This window comes from Lepisosteus oculatus, chromosome 2 (assembly GCF_040954835.1).
Source record: "Lepisosteus oculatus isolate fLepOcu1 chromosome 2, fLepOcu1.hap2, whole genome shotgun sequence".
In the NCBI taxonomy this organism is placed as follows: Eukaryota; Metazoa; Chordata; class Actinopteri; order Semionotiformes; family Lepisosteidae; genus Lepisosteus; species Lepisosteus oculatus.
Window position 1 is genome coordinate 21,625,775 of NC_090697.1, and position 21,716 is coordinate 21,647,490.

A 21,716-nucleotide genomic window follows, 5' to 3' on the forward strand; every position below is an offset into this window, starting at 1 on the left:
TTTTCTGTCATTCTCAGTTTTTATTACTGTAGTGGAAATGCATGACAATTTCAAAACAACAAACAGAAAAAGAGAAAAGAAATGCATTTGTATAACCTTCATGCCAAGTGTCAGGCTGAATAAATATATTGACAGCTGTCTTGAAAAGGTGTTGCCTGTCATTGTTAACCATTTTCCATCTGTGAAAGATAAGGAGGAAGAACTGAGTAATGTTAAACAGCATATCATGTCCAACGGCGCACACTCAGAAAACACTGGCATCGGTGTGTAGTGACTTTTTAAAAGGACCAAAAAATAAACTAAAGAGTTGGATGCAAAAAGTTGGAGTTTTCCTTCCACAAAGTTATTGATAAAATAGACTTGAATACACTTGACCTAGGGTTTGAAATTTTTTCTAGCTTATCAAAAGACTAATGATATTGCTTTATTTATAATAATTTAAAATACACAGACAATAACATTTGCTGTGACCTACAGTACAATCTGTCTTGCTTTCCAAGTCGACAGTCATCCAGTTTCACCAATTTATAGGTTGATGACTTAAAGGATATTATCAATACGATTGACTGGAAAATAATGAAGCATACCCTAAAATACCTGTTCTTAAATTATGGACTTTAATACTTGAAAATTTACTTTAATTTAAAACCGTTGCTGATGCACTTATTCAAGTCAGAACCCAGCCAGCAGAAGAATGGCAGAACAGAACCAGAGAGAATCAACAGAATTAGTTTTTCCATTAAAAGTCACCACCAAGAGGAAAGAAGTTACTTTACCAGGCCATAATTACAAATATTCCTATAGTTTGGTAATTTAAGCTTGATCTGCAATCTCCTTCTTGATCTCTGCTATGTAATGATGGTCTTTTCCATGGGCCACATCCATTATTGCTATTGCCTGGAAAATCAAATCAGATGATACAAATGCAGATTAATCGCAGATTAAAAAATATTACATATTTTAAACAGCTTTATTTTTTTTATTAGGTATGAGGAAATATTGGCTGAAATGATTATTTGGTTAAATTCCAACTAACTTCCCAATTCCCAATATTTTGGTTGAATTAAACCAATAACTAAAATTAGGGGACTAACATGGAAGAGGAAAGTCCACAGGGACCACAAGTAACAAAAAGTTGTATCATATTCGGCTTTCACAATTGTAATAATAGTTCAGTAATGTGTACTTGTTTATTTTTCCCAACAAACAGTTACGTGACTACATTTATTTTTAGTTGGGTCTGCCTTAAAAATGGAATAAGATTTTTATTCCACTGTGTTGGGCAGGTAATTTATCTTGAGGTACAAGACATAAATAATGAAATAAGTTCTGAGGCTGGCCTACATTTTGACTTCAGAACATTACTTGCATATTAACTGGACTGAAATTTAAAGTGATCTCAACAGAACTACTTCACTGGCGATTATGCAGAAAACACTTCATGTGGTCATTTTTAAAATAAGCATGACTGGACTATACTTATAAAAATATATATACTTTTTCACAAATTCCCATTATACTATATGAACTTGATAGTCCTGTGGCATAAAACATTGTAAAGAATGTACATAATAGTCATGTAAAATCACCCATGAATAAGCTTTTAAGTAACTTTTTTATTATGTTTCATTTAAGTCTACAAAAACCAAAACAAACTTTGCTTCTTCTATATTACTTGTCTAACTAATTTCATTATTTTTATATCTTTCAATGGTTACTAGAAAGGAAAGTTGCTCTTTCCTGGTAACCAGAAATGGACCTTTTTTAACTTTAAAAGAAATGTTAAAGTAATAAAATTATTAAATGCTATGAAGGCTTTTCACAACAACATAAAAACAATTCTAAATTTAGTATTAATTTTAAGCTGTATTTAAAAATACTGCTGTGTTGTCCAACTGAGATAAAATGGTATCAGTAAGCAAAAAAAATAACAGTGCTCTTTCAAGTACTGCTAAAACTAAATAAATATAGCAACTCCATCAAAGTACCACTTAAACCAGCAACACTACCAATTACAAGTCTTTTTTTATTTTGTATGTTTGACATTTGAAGCTAGACAAATTATGTAGAGTTTATTTCTCTAAATGTAATCTAAATCTTTACATTTCAACTAAAAGTATCAAAACGTATAGAATTAAGTTAATTCAAATCATTAACACAAATGACCTGTTGAAACAAACTTTTAGAAGGACAGACAAGAACAGACAAAAGGCACCTTCTTCAGGGCTTTCACTCCAAGAGACTTTTTCTCCAGTCCTATATACAATCGGCCCAGCTTCAGCCACATAGAGGCCACATTAAGAGAGTAAGCCGGGTAGTGCAAGCTGGAACAAACCACACAGAATTAGGCATCATCACTGCAGGTTCAAGTTCACTCCAAGCTAGCTGACACACACAGTGGCTGCAGTGTTCCAGTGGGCTCAAGAAAGCAGTCACAGTACTAAAGAGTATGTACCAGTCATTTTGCTGTATTTGTACATTTATTCTTGTTATAAGAGAACATGCATGTATCAGTATATATTATTTACAGTACTGTATTATAATTACAATGCCCTGCAAAAGCACTGGCACAGTGAAGTCTGCGATTTTATCTCTTACCATCAGTTCTCATGCAACAAACACTGATAAGCACACCTCTGAAGTATTTTATTTTTACTAAAGTCAATTAAAATAATTTAAAAGAGTTAAGCTGTTTCATTTTGGAGGAGCAAAAGTACTGGAACAATTGGCTGACAAGTGTTTCCTGTGTAGTGAAGTGCTCCGAACATCCTATCAATTTTTCTTGCTTTAGTTCGGCCTTCAGAGGCCATAATAGAAAATCAAAATGTAAAACCATTTTGGTAAAGAAAAGACTTCAAAGAAAAGAAAAACTTTATTGGACCCATAGCACAGAAACCGGGCTTACCCAAATCAACTACTTGGAAAATACTGAAGGCAGCTGTAATTAACAATCAGTCAAGACCAATTTGGTCAAGAAAAAAAAAACATCTGATACTTTTTCTGTAAAACTGAAGAGCTTCCACAGAAAATCCAGAAACCACTGTGAGCAAAATTGTCGATGATTTCTAGAGTACAGGGGTGAAGATATCACAATCCACAGTTTGCATAAGAATGAGCCAGCAGATTTACAAAAACTATCTCTACTGTTAGATATAAACCTCTCATCAGCACAAAGAACAGAAATGATAGATTCGAATTTGCACAGTACAAAGCTGAGCCAAGAGAGATCTGGAAGAGTAAATGAATTCCAAGAGAAAAGTTTGATGAAAAAAAGGAAATACAGATTCTCTAAAGAATACTTCCTCATCCATGAGGCATGGTGGAGGAAATGTCGAGTTGGGCAAGCTTGGTCACCTCTGGAACTGGCTCACTCCTCTTTCTAATGATTTAACTAATGATGGCTGCAGCAGTATGAATTCTGAAGTTTCTAGAAACATTTGTCTGCTTATGGAGAAGAAAATGCTTCCATACGTATTGTTGAGGTCTTAAAATGATTTAAATCTAACCGAGGATGTACCTTACACACTGAAGAAATTCTTAAATAATTACTCAGTGTTTTGTAAACTCAATGGGTCACACAATTCAAGTGATTATTGACGTGTTTGGCATATTTAACCAAAAACAGAATTTAATTCTCTGAAATATTCTTAAATTAATCGGTACCAATACGTACACAAGCTGCGTATTTCTTATAATGTATGTTATATTGTACTTAGCATTCATTATCTCAGGATCACAAATACAAATGGCTTGACAGCAAAGCAAAAAAAATGGACTTTGCTTTTAAAAGACACTGTATGACAGATAACAATTGGTTCAACATTAAGAACAAAACTAAACAGAAGTAAAAGGTGCATCAGGATTCAAATACTAACCAATCGGGTTTGCTCAATACCTTTTCATGGCGAGTTCGGATGAGTAATGTTTATTAATAATGTCTATGGAAGTCACCTGTAGGGCTTGATTATTTTCTCTCCATAACGCAATGCCCCATCCCAGTCCTGCATGTAGAGACAGACCCCCATGGCCTGATACATCATGTGCAGCATGTACACATTGGTGTCCTCAAACACCGCCCCCATCTTATCCAGACTCAGCTCGCAGATCTCCAGAAGCTCACTAGGGGGTGCTATTTGGTTAAGGAACCATCCCATCTCCACAACTCTAGAAAAACACTGGTTACTGTAGAAGTTCCATTACATATGAAGGAAGATATTCTGCAGAGGATCACTTCAGAAAAGAAACCAAACACCTACAATTTTTCAACAAGTCCACCTTTCCACCTTTGAGAAATGGAGGTTCTTTTGTTTTGCTTTTAGGTTGTAACACTTTTAGAAATTACTTATCTCTTTAGAAATCCTACTGAATTTCTCAAATTGTATGAGATCCTTGTGCTTTGAATCATAAATCATGTGAACTACAGTATTTCCCAGAGAAGATTTTTCTGCAGAAAATAATTCTTTAGCATTTACAGTTTTAAATGGAACTTGTTATATACACACTGCTGCTCTTTATTTATTTTTCTGTTGAAGCAGAAACTAAGTCAGATGCCTCATTTCATTGCCTAATTTCAGCTGGGCTGGTTTAATTTAATCAGTTGTGACAGGGAATTTATCTTGCCTTCGAGTTTCCAATTCTTCTGCTGCTGTGGGAACTGGGGTACTGAATCTGTGGAAACGCTTCTAGGGGAATGCTAAGGACCGCCTTAACTACGACCCATGCCCCCCATAGTCTGGAGGAAAAAAAACTCAGTAATTGTGGATAATTCATTCACCTGAAAAGAAATTTGCAGCCTAGAATGCACAGATGCTAGGTGAAGTGGGCATAAAGGAAAGGATATTTTTATAGTGTTTGGCTCTTCTGAACTCTTCAATGACGTTTCTGGCATACTTCACCATGTCTCTGACTGTCTCTGGTTTTGGAGGGTCACTCAGCTTTCGAATTTCCATTTTTGCCTTATCCTGGTAATAAATTAATCAGAAGGAGGAGTTTGTTAACATATCTGTCCCAGTTCAGATTTTTATTCCAAACTGGAATAGTCTGGATGACTCTTAAGTGTATTCAATTATTAAATAAAATGTTCTGAAAGCAAATGATACAGCACCATCTTTTTGAATCTACCTCCAGCTGCTTGAGTTTTATTTTCAAAGGGGGTTTATGAATCTCATTAGGTACAGATAAAATATGTAGCAGAGAACCTCCCTCAACCTTTCATTCATTGCTACCCTATTCAAAAGCCCTACCAAATGTATTGTTATTTTGTAAAACCTTTTCTCAAAGATATCATCACAGGAGAACTTGAAAATTAAGATTCCTAGGATTTAATAATTTGTAGACAATATTGTACAATGGAACTAGACAAAGCAATTTTCCACTTTTTAAAAAACTTGTAAACAGTTGGTCAATTCCCCCTCCTGCTAAACTTTCTGTACCTCCTCTCCCACTTTCAGTGCTTGTGCCTTATCCATTCCCTCCCCTATGCAGTGTAATGAACTACCCACAAAAATCAGTTGTTCAGTCCCTCAACACCTTTCAACACCCGCTCTAAACTCATCTGAGTAGACAGCAAACTGCCATCTCTCAGCTCTCAAGTACTGTACATCCTTCAGTAACCTTTACTCTCTAATGCACTAACATTTTTATTTCTCCCACTGACAATGTAATTTGCAAATTGTACTTCTTCACTGTAAGCATGGAATAAATACCCACAATATGTTTACGTTACTGCAGTAACGTTTCACACTATCCCTACATACATCAGACTTGGGGTTTTAATGAGTCCATTTCCTGCTTTGCTTCTTTTTGATTAGCACTTGCATTGCACTTCTAGCTTTGTTGTGCTTTGTTTATGAGCTGAATGGCCTCCTCTCTTTCATGGTGTTTCTTAGGCTTGTCCCTTTTTCTTATCCTTTGCATTTACATTTACATGTATACATTTACTGTATACATTGTGCTCTACCCTGGATAACAGCAAAATAACAATATATAAATAACAATAATAATATTTAAATATCTCAAACATTTTGTGCCCTTAGCATTCCGAATTAATGTTAGATACTAAGCAACAAAAGGAACACTGTAGATAACCTACTTTTACAGACCACTGCAGTGTTATTCTGACAAGTACATTTTGCTGATAAATCTAAAACTGGCCAAAAGGAAATCTGCAGGAAAGGCTTACTTTAGACTTGGTGGTGCATTCTTTGCAGTCACAGGTAAAGAAGTAGGAATCCCTCAACCTGTCATTTCTGTCTTCTGTCGGATACAGTAGGTCAATATAGCTGGTAAACACCTAAAAGACAAAAGAAAACAACTGAGCTTACAAGACGACAGCTACAGTCACCTTTAATAGTCCATTTCCGTCCATATACAAACAAGCTTCTGATGAAAAACTTCTACACCCATTGAATTCTCCCTCAATATATTTCTAGGCATCCATCTAATCTGTTATTGTCAGGATCATCAGTATCATACATTTCAATGTTCTGCAACTACTATCACTGTTGATGCTAGCTGTCATTTTCCTACCATTACAATGTTTTACCATGTGGAACTGGAGATTATATGAGATGGCATCATCTTCGTTCTGGAAGACAGTCAATGGATGAATCCGCACTAATCATATTACACTCGCGGAAACTTCCAGAACATTTTTTATACTAGTTATAGGCACATTTAAATTTTTTTACCTTGAGGTCAAGGGTGGCATCTTGCAGAAACTATTTGAAGGCACCTGATTTTGGATTACTAATTGTTTTTAAAGTTTAAAAAGCACAAGCAAAAAATAATTACTTCTTCGACTAATGAGTAGTCTTGTGATTCTCACCTCATCGCCTGGGTTGATTTCCTGGACAGCACGAACCTCGGCCACCGTCCCTCTGTAAGTGACGATGACATTTGGGCAGCAGGTGTGGTTCATAAGAGCAACACTGGAGAAAGAAACTTTTCAAATCAATATATTTCACGGAATCACTTTCAGACAGCTGAAACAACAACAGAATGACTGAAGCAGCCCTTTCAGCATTTTCTAATGTAGTAATAACTATGAAGCGGTGAAGTCGCTTGAAAGTCCTCCTTTCACGTTCACCAAGCTTCTTTCTTTGCATGATTTGTTCTACAAAATAACAGTAAAGTATAACAATAATCACATTAAGTTACATAATGGCTCTTCATTTCATGTGTTGACGTACTGTACACTTAAAAAACACAAAAATCAATTTTAATTGCTATACCCCAATATTTTATTTTTGTATGTAATTTAAGATATTAATATACTTTAAAACTAATATAAAGTTTTAACTAAAGCATAGGTTTTAACATGTTTTCATGTCTTATAAGCCTGTATTTTATCTAAGAAACACACAACTATAAAGGCGAGTATGGAATCCCAACACGCACAGGTCCAGTATAAACAGAAAATATTGAAATACTGCCATAATGAATATTAGTGTAAGAAAGAAAAACAAAGCCACAAGGAATGGAATCCTTTTTTTTTTATATTGTTCAGGGATTCAATGGTTTTAGAAAAAATATATGCAAAACCATTAGTTTGATAAAATATTAAAATAAAGAGTCTTCACAATTCATGTTAAGTGCTTGTCTAGTACATCTCATACATAATTTGATGGTCACTTCAATTTTTTATTTATTAAATTCTACTTAATACATTTTCACCACCACAAGATTTTATCCAGAAACAGACAGGAGTTTGAGATGGAGGTTTGCCGATTACTCTTCCTTACTCTGGGAAGACAGCAGAGCCCAAATGGGAAAGTTCTTCATCTTCTATTGTGAATCCATTGCAGTTGACCTACAAGTAAAATTAGATGTAATGAGCAGGATAATTTTATGTATATAGCAAATGTTTCCTTTTTCATTTTAAGGGACAGTTACAATTGACTGTTTTAATTGATCTTCTACCATTTAAATGGTAAATATTAAACAAATTAAGCAAGCAGTCATATCCCTATAAATGTATCGCCTTATACTGTAAATGTAAAACAATTGCTTTTAATGGACAAGATTTAGTCTGTGAAACCTACGCCTTAAGGCTTTTAAGTGTTTAGAAAATGTATTAAATTGCCTGCTTCAACTGGTAATGTAATTAAAAAAAAACATTTTCTGCACATTCAATATTTCATTTTTTTAACCATTGTCTTGGCATGTATTAGCATTGATATGGTTACTGCAAATTATAAAAAAAACACCAGAAATGTTTCTTTTGAATGGTAAGGGATAATGAAAAAGTCACAGAGAGTTTGAACACCAACTGGTTACACCAAGTACAGAATGTAAGACCTTTTATGGCAGAAAACATTTCTGTAACACCAACTGGCAGCACTTCCAAGCCAGCACAGCTGATTCCCAGAGATAAATCGAACCCCCTGTGAGGGAGGGACAGCTAAGGATAGGAATGTTCCAACCAGGAAGGACAGCACAAAGCCCAAGTGCCTTTACAAGAGGAGTGATGAAGACTAATGACTTTCACGTTTTCACAGTGCCTTTGCTCTGCGATTGCTTTGTGAGCAATTGAAGGCAAATGGAAAAAACCTCCAACTGCAGGTGGTTGTGAACAGAATCTCCCTAACCAACCAGTCGAATGACTGCGCAAACAAGTAGAATGCACAGAACAGAGCAGATTGGTAATGTTTCACAACTGAAGAAAGGGATGGGCAATGTTAATATCCTTCATCTGCACATGTGGATCTTAAGTGTTGAGAAGACCTATAGCAGCTGATCTTGTGGAAAAAACAAGTCAGCATTGTAAGTGGTCTTTGTAAATAGACAGGGCAGTGTCTTTCAACCTTTTCCATCCTTACACTTACATAAATATAAACGTTTTGTGGCACACTGCCCACCTCCCACACACACATTACTTGCCTATTAGACATATCATTATTTACAGTATATTCAAAACATTTCAACCATTAACCAATTCTACTTCATAGAGCTTAGTTACCTTATTATGGCAGGAAGCAATAACAGTGAAGCACATATCTCTTACTCGACAACTCGAAACTTAGATTTTCACCGTTTTAATGAATGTCAACATTGAAAATCTTAACCTGCATCCCACATGATTCCCATGTGAACAGTCTCAGAGCTTTGGCCCTGTCTCGTATATGTACACAGAATGTATAAGATGACACTTTGATTATTTAATCATTTTTTTATATTTCTGGTATGAAACCTGCTGCACACCCGTTAAAATCTGAAGGTACACCACTGTGCTGTGACAGCAGAGAGACATTTTTTAATTATTTAATTTTATAACAAAAAAAGACTGGCATGCCTGAATACATCAAACATGACTCATAGTCATTGTCCTCATAGCACATACAGGGTCTCTAGACTTATTCACATCCCAAATGAAAAAAGACCAAAAAATAAATAATAACATAATAACAGAAAACTTTACAGACTAGAGTGGCCTGTTGAAAAAATATCATTCTGTAATCTTAATAGCATTGCGCAGAAAGTAACATTTGTCATAAATAATGAAAGTCCCATAAAAGTGGCTCACATTTTTTCACTTTTTTTTGTAGTTGGTATTTTGCAAATCCTAACAAGATGCCTCCTGTAGCGCACTATGATGTTCCTGCCTTCTCGATTGTTTGACTATTCCTTCCTCTCAGGCAGAATTCTTTAGGCTGAACTATTGAAAGCATTAGTAGAATGTTTTCATTCTGTCTTATCTCTATTTCAAAAGCAATATCCTCTGTTCTTCATTACAATTTCCTAGAAATCCAGTCTTTTTTTTTGTAGATGATACAAGCCAGCTTTTCCTGTTGGCCAAAAACAGCGGAAAGTAGGTGCTGAATGTCTTGAAAACTGACCCTTTTCTCTGGGTACGTATGTGACTTTCTCTAAATTCAAGAGTGCATGCCTTATCTTCTTTGTGATAACCACAAGGTCTGTCTAAAGATCTCTACATCTTGAATTTTCTGCAGAGCAGAAAAGCTTTGTTAGGACTCAGGTGGCAAACCTAAGATTCATACGAGCCCGAGTTCATTTAAAAAGAACTTTCTGGATATACTGTAAAATGTTTTTTAGATTAGGCAAGAACTTGACACGAATATTTTCCACTGTTGCTAACGACTTACATGTGATCAAGAATGGTACTCTTAAAATTGTTACTCCTAAATTAAAGTCTATAACTAGGTCATAAACCATGTGATGTGTCAAAGAAAACAGGACACATCACTTCACAGGCAGTTGGAAGGGCAATATCAGGGGGAAAGTTTTCAAGGAGAACCTGATACCTCATTATTAAGACACTTCACATGAATTAATTTTGACAAAAAGCAATCAATTGACAGTATTGACAGTTGAAAGTATTAAAGTATGGGCTAAAGAAGCAGAAAAATGTATTATTCAGCTGAACTGAAACAAATTCACATACAGTGTATTTACAATCTCTAGAATTAAGACACAACAGATACTTTGCTGGATGAAGACATGGATACCTTTTCTTACCTGTGCAAAAAGCACCATAAGAGAGGCATTATCAGAGTATTCCAAGTGTTTGGAATAGAAATGATGGAGAGCAGCAATGTCAGTCTGAATCATCTCCATCTTCTCATTGTCCAACTTGTCCAGATCTGCAGAGCACAGAGACTTGTGTAGCAAAAATACATGCAAGGAATTAACATTCTTTGGACTTTGACATTACTGTATATACTAGTAAAATAAATATAAACTCTTTAATCTTTATGTATTTTATTTATAATAGGAAATGGTTCATGTATTACATTACTATTGTACTCAGGTGTTTACAAAGGAAGAAACAGAGAACATGCCTCAGGCTAAATAAATAAAAAGTATATAATGAATATAATTAGCACAGAAGAAGCACAGTGTAGGTGCTACTGTTACTTAAAGCACTTAAGATAAATTGCCAGAACCTGATGGTAATCAGCCAGCTGTAATTAAGGAAACAAGAGATGTTATTTATATGCCATTAACAGAACTCTCGCAGCCATCTCTCGAGACAGGGGTAATACCCACTGACCGGGAAATTGCAAATGTAGCATCCATGAAAGGGGTGACAAAGCCAAACCATGTAATTATAGACAACGGGTCTTATTCATATTACATTAAAGGTTCTGGAAAAAACAATCCAAAATAAACTAGAATAAGTCGGTAAATTCCTAAGGGATTGTGACCATGGATTAAAAAAAAAAACACGTCTTACTTTACCGATGAGACAAATTTACCTACGCAAGCAATGGCAACAAATGATATAAACAGAGCATGTGATATGGCATTTTAAGATTTTTATTTTATAGTTTTTAAAAACGTTATTAATTAAAATCTCATTCTAAAATTGCAGGTGGTAGGCAAAACATGTAAAGTGTGTACTTAAAATGATTAGGAATTGGTTGCTGGATAGGAAACAGATGGTACTGGGTAAAATGGGTAATGTTCAGATTTGGGGATTTACTGTAATTAGTGGAGTACCCAAGGATCTATATTAGGACCACTACTCTTCCTAATTTATGTCAATGGTCTAGAATCTCTGATAATTAGGACGATATTCATGTTCATAGGTAGTAGCAATTGCCACATATATACAATCCAAATGATTTCCCAGCTGCTACTTGAATTCTCAGTATTATACTGTATGTGTCACCTTGGCTGACAAGTCAGTATACGATGAGTTGGTGTACAATCACTGGCTTTGTTATAAGCTGGTACAGCATGCTCTTTATTAATAGTGAAATCACCAGAATGAGAAGTGAGCAGAACACAGAAAAGAAAGCATCTACTGTTCATAGGGCTCAGCACAGTTGGCAGAGTATTTTCCTAAAGTAAATGAGTAAGTACTTGGTAACTGCTAAAATGTTTAGTATTAATTTATTAAGTGTCTCTATAACATATGCCTTCTAACTAAGTTTTGTTATTCATGACTCGGCTGATTTATGAGAATTCTTTCTAAAATAATGCAGGAAGAGGGAAGAGGCTAGAACTAAAGGAAACTCAATGGGTTTGTGGGACTGAGGAATTGGAAGAAGTAGAATAATTATACTGTACGACAATTTTAAAACTGTCCCTACCTAGACTACGTTTCTCTCGTTTTTATTTATTTTAGGGGAGGGGAACCAACTGACTGAACTACTGATAGACTAAGTATTTACGTATATGACCTGGCGAAAATGTTCAATGTTTATATACATAATAAGTACCTACTGTATATTCAAGGCATGCCTCTATTCATTGTGTATCTAAATTTGACTTTTCAAGAATACTGAACCTATATATACAGTATTTCCCATCATTCCAGTCTTTCCCATTATGCCTTATTGGTTTTATATAGCCTCAAATCTGTCTTTAAAAGAGCTTGAGTGTTACAGGATGATACCAAAATAGAAGGATTACTAAACACTGCGGAAGACTTGGCTTGGACCAATTCAGGACTGTGCAAACATCTGGCAGATAACATTTAATGTACCTCCCCATACTCGTCTACATGCAGGCAAAAAAACTAGACTACAGATCTAAAACAGGAAACACTGAGCTTGAAGAGGCTACGTAAGAGAAAAAGGTATTTATGTAGGCATCATTTTCATCTTACAAGCAATTTGGGGAAGTAATAAACAGGAAAAAATATGATATATAGTTAAAAGTTAGAATTTAATTTGAGCAATAATGTTATGTTACAATTCTATAATGCACTAGTAAGACATTATTAAGAATATCATGCACAGTTTTTGTCATCATGGCACAAAGATATATTGCTGCTCTAAAATCACAATATATTTCTGGGCGTTCTAGAATGTCGTACAGTGATACAATAAAATAACTGAACTTTTTAGTACTGAAAAAGAATACTGCAAAAAAAGTAAATCCAATTGATAATTTTATACAAGGGGTTACTGCAGTCTGGAAAACTGCTATGATCCTGAAGCTAAGACCCTGGATCCTTTCAGAAAATGTCTGGATGACACTCTCAGATCAATCAGAACTAAGGAAACAAAATGAGTGAGATAGACAGTTTCTCATTTATAAATGTTTTTTTTTGTTCTTGTGAAAGATTAAGAAGGAGAGAAGGCCATTTGGCTCATATTGCTGTAATGTTTTCACTGATGTGTCATCGTCCTCTAAAGAATGTCTATTTCTAGAATAGCTGCACATTTAAGTTTAATTTACTCCACATGACAGTCATGGATAGTCTTTATTAGGCTTTGCTGCAAAACTGTTAGTGTTATACATAAAAATAAAAAAATCAATAATTGTCAATTATAGCTTTTGGGAGGCAGAATGACACAGTGATTAGCATTGCTGCCTTGCAACGCCAAGGTCCTGGGTTTAATTCTGGACCTGGGGTACTATCTAAGTGGAGTTTGCATATTCACCCCATGTTTGCATGGGTTTCCTCCAGGTTCTCCAGTTTCCTCGCACTGTACAAAAAATACTGGTAGGTTAACCGGCTTCTGTAAAATTGGACCTGGCGAGAGTGTGTGCTTGTGTTTGTGTCTATGTACAGTATGCCCTGCGATGGACTGGCTCCCTGTTCAGCATCTACCCTGCCTTGTGCCCATCGGGGCGGAGTGGTGGCTCTGTGGCTAAGGATCTGCGCCTGTGGCTGGAAGGTTGCCAGTTCAAATCCCGCGGCTGGCAGAGGAGCCCAAACTTCCCTCCCTGTCTGTGTCTCATGCAGAGCAAGCTGGGGTATGCGAGAGACAAATTCCTAATGCAAGACATTGTATATGGCTAATAAAGTAATCTTAATCTTGCTTGGCAGGATAGGCTTCGGCTCTCCCTTGACATTGAATTGGAAGAAGCATTTAGAAAAAGAATGGACAAAATTATAGCTTTCTTATAAATCAGGTTTACTATATTTTACAAACATCAATAACTGAAACCACCTTAATCTGAGTCAACGGTAGAAGAAGTAGATGAGGGTAGAAGTTGAAAACGCCCTGAAACAACCTGCTATAACATATACATATATACATATATATAGTATGTAGCCAAGCTGTCAAAGCCTTAAAGTTTTCTCTTGTCAGATAAATGCACAGTTACCTTTGGTGTGCTACTACGAGTTTAGGCAGAAACAGTTACCAGTTGCTCCCACAAAGTCCAGCACATGGACTTCTCCTATGATGCTGACCTTACAGGTTTTGTAAGAAGCTTTAAAACATTTGCTCAATTTGCTCCGTTACACAGTAGTGGGAAACAACAGAAGAACGTTAGAGCATCAGAAAGGTCTGTGAACGACAGGGGGTCATTGGCCCCATCTTGCTAATTTGGTATTAAGTATTTAAGTGAATCTAAAATTTCGACCAGCCATTTCAATAAAAGTGTTGAACCACCTGGCAGGGAAGACTATTTACTCTTTTAGTATTTTTTTTCCTATTCTCTGTCCACAAAGTATCCAGCCACAGGATTTGAACCAGCAACCTTCCAGCCACAAGTGCAGATCCTTAGCCACAGTGCCACTGCTCCACCCCTTATTCATTATTGCTCATGGCCTTTGATATACTTGATAATTTACCATTTGAAACAAAAAAACAAATTTGCCACTACTAAACTTTCTTACATTTACTAACCTGCACTTTTAAAATGCATCAGATCAATTTTCATGCTTTTGCACTGAAGGCAGAGAAAGTCTCTGGTGAGAGGCCTTTTCAGATACATCTTTTACACAACAAAAAAGTGTAGCCTAGCCAGAGGCTACCACCTTTGCCAATGACAAAACAGCACGTGCCCAGCCATCTTACAGATAAGGAAAGTGCTGAATACAAATACATTTCTAAAGCCTTTTTCCCTTTTCTTAGTTTCTTTCCCTTTTCTTTAACCTTTTCATAGTGTTTTTTGATCATTTTCAAAAAACAAAGTAACAACTTAAAAGCACCAGGTGGCATGGCGAGAAACCCAGAAAGAACACTACTCACTCCTGCCAAGAGTACACATCACAAAAAGGTGCGATTAGCGAATCGGCTTTGAAGAGCTTCATTTGTGTTGCCCTATGGGGAAGTGGAGAGAAAACTGCTTTTAGAGCCATCCAAGTGTGGACTTGGCATCATTTCCAGAGAGTGAATAGATAATCTGTGGGCCTGTACATGATAAGAAGTCTGTTATATATTTGATCTTTTCAACATAAATTCCTACCGGAGTTCTCTAAACTACTGACAATTACTGAAATCAAAGAAATAAAGATGCCACCTAAATTAGAAGACATACAATAAACACCACCAAAATAACAAACATGATGCAACATTCAGTTGTCAATCTAATGTCAAAGGCACAAACGTTTGGGGTTGAAAAACAAAAGTGTGTCATTTTTACCAAGAATATTACTAGATGCTGTTGGCTGTCACGTTTTAAGCTGCTGATGTAACTCATTCTTAAGGCAAGAGACATTAACAGTCTAATATTCTGTCAGATCAAAACCTTCTGCGTTTTGGGCTTTGTCATTTATTTCTCATTAGCAAAACAGCACAGCGGTCCCATTGGTGTATTGCAGAGTTACACTTTACCTTTAAGCACTGATTATTGATGTGTTGCTAACTTTGTTCTTTTTCATGGCAGTTGGACTGGAGGTTTGACATCTTGAAATTGCATATTGAGAAGTGTTTTGAATTCTTCAGTAAATCGTACAGGGTCTTAAAAATTCAGGGATTCAGCCAACTGTGACTGGAATTTTCCGGGCTGCTGCATGTGTAGCACCACCAGTAGGGCTAGGATTAGTCAGCCAGGTGAAAAGTGATTTCTGTAAATTGACAGGAGCCAGCAAATTCACAGTGATGTCATAGAGAGACGTATCACTCATTCAATTGATCCAAGGCATTCCTGTAAGGTCCTGTGAAAGTTCTAATGCTTCGAAATATACACAGCTCTGAAAGTGTGTGTTGTGGAGCTGCTATTTACATTTAATTCTCACCTGTGTGAAGCCATAAAGCAGAATCATGTACAACCTGACAATTCCTGTAATCTTGCATATGAAAAGAAGTGTATTAGCCTGTTAACAAGTAGTAGACATTAACTTTCCACACGTTAACAACCTGGGCAAACAAATGGAGCATTGGAATGATGAAGAACCTCCACATCAGTTTATGTTTCGTGACAAAATTAAATTTCTATCATTCCATCTATGATGCAGACAAAACCTTATATAAAGACACTGACATCAGAATAGTGGCTTATAACGTGAAGCACAGGCTCTTTCATGAGAAAAGTAATTATGCTTAATTAATGTAATAACATTACAAAAGAAATATTATTTGCTTTAAAAGACTAAAAAATAAACATTTTCACCCAAACAACAAATGGTAACTTGGTTAGGCTGCTTCTCCATCTGGACTGTCTTTCCACCCTAGCTATGAAGCTATGCAACAATGTGGTATATTCAAGTCATTAGTTTAGCATCTCAATAAGGTTGTATTAACAAAGAAGATCAAGGGTTTATGCCTGTGTGCAATTAACACAAAAATATTTAAACCTTTTCTGTAAATATAACAGTAGGCTACACTATAGTACAGACTGTCATGACACAATTAAAGACCCAGGAACCATAAGTGTGACAAGAGTTTCTAAATGATTAACGCATAACCTTTTATGCTTTATAGATTAACTGCATCTTTAGCTTTTTATCACTGACATTTAATGCATGTAAGCGTAGAATCTCACCACTTTAAAACCCTGTTGAACACCTATGATTGTGCTGCATAAATAATATTACCTCGTAACCTAATTACATGTCTTGTAAACACACAGCTAAATTTCTTGTATGCTTGTATATTTGTGCCTAACATAATAACTATTATCCCTCTAATGCACTGAGTCATGTACAGTGAAGACTCAGCTTTGGTTATTTCAGGTTGACGTGACCTTTAAGAAGAATAAGGGGCTATTAAAGGGATAGATCTTAATAATTAAGCTTGTGAATTATGTGATGTATATTCCGCTTCACCTTTCTTCTACAGGCAATAGGTATATATTACCTATTAATTGAACTACTATATTCTACATCAGTCTAAAATAAAGTGCTCTGTACTGCTATAATTCTTAGTTTTCTATTTTATATATTTAACCTACAGATACCCTTAACATTTTTACTGCTAAACTGTACATAAAACTGCAATGCTATAGTGCTGTTTGACAATATATAATATTTCTTGTAGTCAAAATAATTTATTATGTTTTACAGTTCATGTAACATTATTCTGTATGGTGTAAGGCTATGAAAGGCAAAATTCTTTTAGTTAATTTTATCTCTCCAAAACTGGTAAAATGTTTATACAAGCCAGAGTTATCTCAGCAATGTGCACGGCAGGATACACCCTGGATGGGATGCCAGTCCATCGCAGGACAGACAGACAAAAACACACATACTCACACCAGGAATTGAACCCAAAGATCCAGTGCTGAGAGGCAGCAATGCTAACAATTTCACCACTGTGCCATCTCTTTTGTGCACATAAAAAAGTTCAATTTTATCTATCTAAAATTTTGACCTGAAAAGGTCACGGTTTGGTTCTGAAACCAAGCCAACTGACTAATATCAGTTCCATATTTCCTACTGTTTAAGTGCAATGCTTTTTTTACCATTTCACTCCACAACACCTGATAAAATGTTGTTCAGAACACACCATGCAAAAGGCCAATATGTTCAACGCAACAGCTGTCTTGACAGCTGGTCCTAGCCTACTATATTCAAGCAATCTCTTACTCTTCTTTTGCAGGGGGAATGTGGATGTCAGAATTTCTGTTAGTGTCACCTTACAATAGGCGATTGATTTCAAGCTTGTAAGTTGAAGCTAGTCATATGATTAAGCATGAGTTTTTTCACATTCATTTAATTATTTCATTTTAAAATTTCTTACAAGAATATATAAAAGAGAGTGGTGATCTTACCAGCATATCGTAATTAGTTAATTACATTACTTACTGTAATTCAGTGTTTGTAATCCATTATGCCAAAGTTTCTCAACTACAGTTCTTGGGGCAAAAATCATATTCTTCGAACTTGTTTGCTTTGTTTTCTGTCCAATCAAGTACTGTAACTCTAATGTCATACTTACGTGATTCGAACTCCTTAACGGATAACAACTTCTCCGATGTGGTTTTTTCTGTCTGTATTTTCTGTCAAAAACAAACAAAAACCTGACTGTTTCACCCTGAAGTGACACATTCAAAACAGGACATATCCTTGGAGAAGACATAATGTGATTAAGATAAAAAAATGTATTTAATACCCTCTTTCTTACAGGTTTTGCAGGACCAAGTAGCTCAACCAACAACACTGTTCTTTGTTGCAGTGCAGATTGAGTTCTACAGTTCCAACATTACTAGTTTGAGTGTCTCATCTAATCTATGAGTGCATTTGGAATATGGCACTCAAAACATTTTAAATATTCTTTATGTTAAGTTCTTTTTTTGAAGAGCCAGTTTCTTCACCTCTATTCATATTCAGTGGCTGTTGGTTTCTACTTGCATTCAGCAACACTTGGGGAAAAAGCAAAACAAACCTGGGCCTTTGCATGCATTCCCAGTCAAAACAAATACACATCTTGTCTCTGTCCGCCTGTATCCACTGATAACACCCAGTGTGTTCCTTGCACTTCATACGACATGAAATGCTTCACTGGACACTGTTCCAGCTCTTCTCAAGAGTAGTAGTGTGTATATCTATCTATTATCCAGCTAATTTTCTTACAAAGTTCTTTAAATGTAGTTAAAAGCTAGTGTATTAATGAGGTAAAGATTGCAAAAAAAATCTAAATTGATTAATTATACAGTGCCCAAACATGTAGAGACAGCAAATTCAAAACTCTTACTTTAACTTTATGGTCAAGCAATTTGTTTTTGCTTGAGAGGAATGTGGTTCAAGAAACAAAGAAAGCATTTGCTAGTGTCATGATTTAGGATTTAGATATTGATTTGATATCCTCTTATTTTATGTATATATATTTGAATCATGTGCTAATCAGTTTCTGGGCAATTTTATGCACATTTGATTACATGAGAACAAAAACATACGTTGTGTTCAACACAGTAATATTAAGTCATCATGAGGATTGGGACACAATCACTTCAAATAAATTGCCTTCAACAATTTGAGTTTTTGCTCATTTATGGGTGTCCAAAAATTCCAATTTCAACTTCAAATTTTTCCTGAGTAAACTGAATGCTCAATATGATTTTTCATTTTTTAACTCTTTGGTTGCACTGGCCGCATGTGTTGAGTCATTGTCATAGTGGCAATGGTGAAGTGCTGCACAACAAGAAAGGAAGCATTTTCTTCTACGTAAGCAGGCAACATGACTCCCACAATACTTTACTGATGTGTTGGTAGTCTTTCTCCATAGTTTTAACTTTCCATATTTTGGTAAAGGTAGAACTGCAGAAAGTAATTGATTTTGTCAAAAATTAAATAGTTGTGGTATAAAATTATATTTCTAGTAATGTTTTCATAATTGTTAATATTATTATTATTATAGGTCAGAGTGAAAATTATAGTTTAGACTTAATTGTCCCAAACGTTGTAGGGCACTGTATCTCAAGAAATGCAACCTGGTTACTCCAACCTAACTAGAAAACACAAGAGATGACTTTGACACATAAAAGGACATAAGGAATCAAACCATATCCTGAATGCAGCTAACTCTTTAACACTCTTTAACTTGACACTTTTAGCAGGAGAACATGTAACTTACATGACGGATGATTACAGTAATTTTAGTCCTATTGTTAACTTACTCTGGATTGGTTTCTCCTCAAATCAATGATCCATAAAACCTAAATTCTAAACTGTAAAGGATCAAACAAATCCTTGCAATCAACTTTCTTATTTTTTCCTGGCCATGTAGCTCTCATTAACGCGTTTGCAGCTGTTAATTTGAAACATCTTCTCCACAGGGCTTTAGTTTTTCACCTCAGGTTCATTTCTGGCTGGGATTTAATTCAAATTGAGTTTCGATATGTCAAGTCAGCCTCCACATGTGCTGTCGTCTACATAACAAAACGGAACTGTGGTTAGACACAGTTTGTCACAACTGCCTCATCTTTATCAGACAGAGGTTCACAGATGATTAAACAAGAGAACTGGCAATACTCCCTCGGCTTCATAATGCAGTTTTCCAGGTGTTTCAACACATGCTATTTATTTCAGTACCACAAATCAAAGATAGTAAATTAGTTTTCTTAAGAAACAAACCTCAGCAGGAAAGTTTATAGGGCAAGCAAGGTTTTAAACTAGGCAACAGCTAAGTTTTTTTACATCTAGTGTTGTTTTGGAATAAGGTCATAAACATATAAAAAAGCCTAAAGGTTATAACAATTAACATCATTTTCATAATGTACCTTAAAACAATTTTAAAATAGCAGCTCATTCATCACATTTGCTGACTAAAGAAAATATTTTAATGCCACCTAACGGACATATACCTGGCACCCATTTTTGTGTTGGCAAAAAGCTCTCACTCAGGTTGCTACACTGTCAATGACTCTTGAGAAAGTCTGAATTTAAAAGTCTTAAAAAAGAGAGAAAAGGGAGGGAATTGGACTTCTCTGATTTCTCAGTTTTGAATTTACTTATCCTACTGTTCAGAGACTAATGAACTGCTAAATGATGAGATAAGCTGCAGCTCTGTAAAACTGAATGTACCTGTGACAAACACATTATCTAGAAAACTATGTCCCTTCTCATCAATAATAAAGGCATCCATCCCAGGTATTGTAAAAATTATGCTAGAATTATTGGTTCCAATGTTAGCATTGCTAAAATGTTACTAACATTAATTTGTTTTTCAGACTGTTCCATATAGACAAGTGCTTGCTTTTAAATGCACGAGTGAAAACATAAGCCTTTCATGAAACGTCATAGATTTATATATAATGTAAAACATTTCTATCCCCCAACCACCACTCCCACCCACATACGTACAAGGATTTACAAGACTCTCTGTGGAAAACCCATTTCTCACCATGATGCATGGAATAAGTTCAGGTACTGTGTGCTACCACTTAAGAGAGCAAAAGAATAAATGCCATGGCAGCATTTATTGAGCAATATTACTTTAGGTAATATGCATACTCAGGAAAGGAAACATTATGAAAATTCAGCATAATGATATTAAAGTATGCAAATTACTTTTGACAAAATGTACTTTCTTAGAGAAACTAATCTAAAAAAACTGTATGAAGCTCTGAAACAGAGAAAGAATATAAAGGTAAAGTGGTTCTGATCACAAATTCATGTGTAACCCCTTATGTCGATGCAATGTCCAGCCTTTCATACTTTTTTTAATTTCCCATTAACTAATGAGTCACAAACTTACTGATCTGAGCAAGTGTTGCAGGTCTCTGTGTATCTACATTAAGCAATACCCTGCTATTTTTGCTACAGCTTAGTTAATAGAGATAAATTAATGCACACTGCTTAAAGTGCAATAATCATAAATCCAAACAAACTGCAAACAACATAACACACAAAATAGCCTAGAAAAATTACTCCACGATCATCTATTTAACTGAACAAATATTACCAATTTATTATGATGTTCCTGTTTTTAGATACCCTTCAAATCTCAGACATTTATTAAAGTTCATTCATTAATCTGAAAATAGATTTTTTAAAGTGGAGTCTATAATCTAGAAACAAACAAAAATGTAAATGAAGACTATCATGAATCTAGTTATATTCAAGATCTCAACATAGAAACTTTCCAAGAGATTCTGTTCTAGGGCTTTGCTACAAACAGCTCTGTAAT

At 35.4% G+C, this 21,716-nt stretch overlaps 1 protein-coding gene across 1 annotated transcript in view; it reads right to left on the minus strand.

Annotated features, from left to right (window-relative positions):
- Window positions 1-21,716, minus strand: part of smyd2a (SET and MYND domain containing 2a) — a 36,174-nt gene continuing 14,458 nt past the window's right edge. The window contains exons 4-13 of the mRNA XM_006626079.3: window positions 18,027-18,087; window positions 10,477-10,601; window positions 7,743-7,810; window positions 6,827-6,929; window positions 6,182-6,292; window positions 4,841-4,961; window positions 3,952-4,126; window positions 2,216-2,324; window positions 777-897; window positions 1-179 (exon numbers count right to left, since the gene is read on the minus strand). Coding sequence (XP_006626142.1) covers window positions 814-897; window positions 2,216-2,324; window positions 3,952-4,126; window positions 4,841-4,961; window positions 6,182-6,292; window positions 6,827-6,929; window positions 7,743-7,810; window positions 10,477-10,601; window positions 18,027-18,087 — 957 coding nt within the window. The 3' untranslated portion in view covers window positions 1-179; window positions 777-813. The remainder of the gene's footprint in view (window positions 180-776; window positions 898-2,215; window positions 2,325-3,951; window positions 4,127-4,840; window positions 4,962-6,181; window positions 6,293-6,826; window positions 6,930-7,742; window positions 7,811-10,476; window positions 10,602-18,026; window positions 18,088-21,716) is intronic.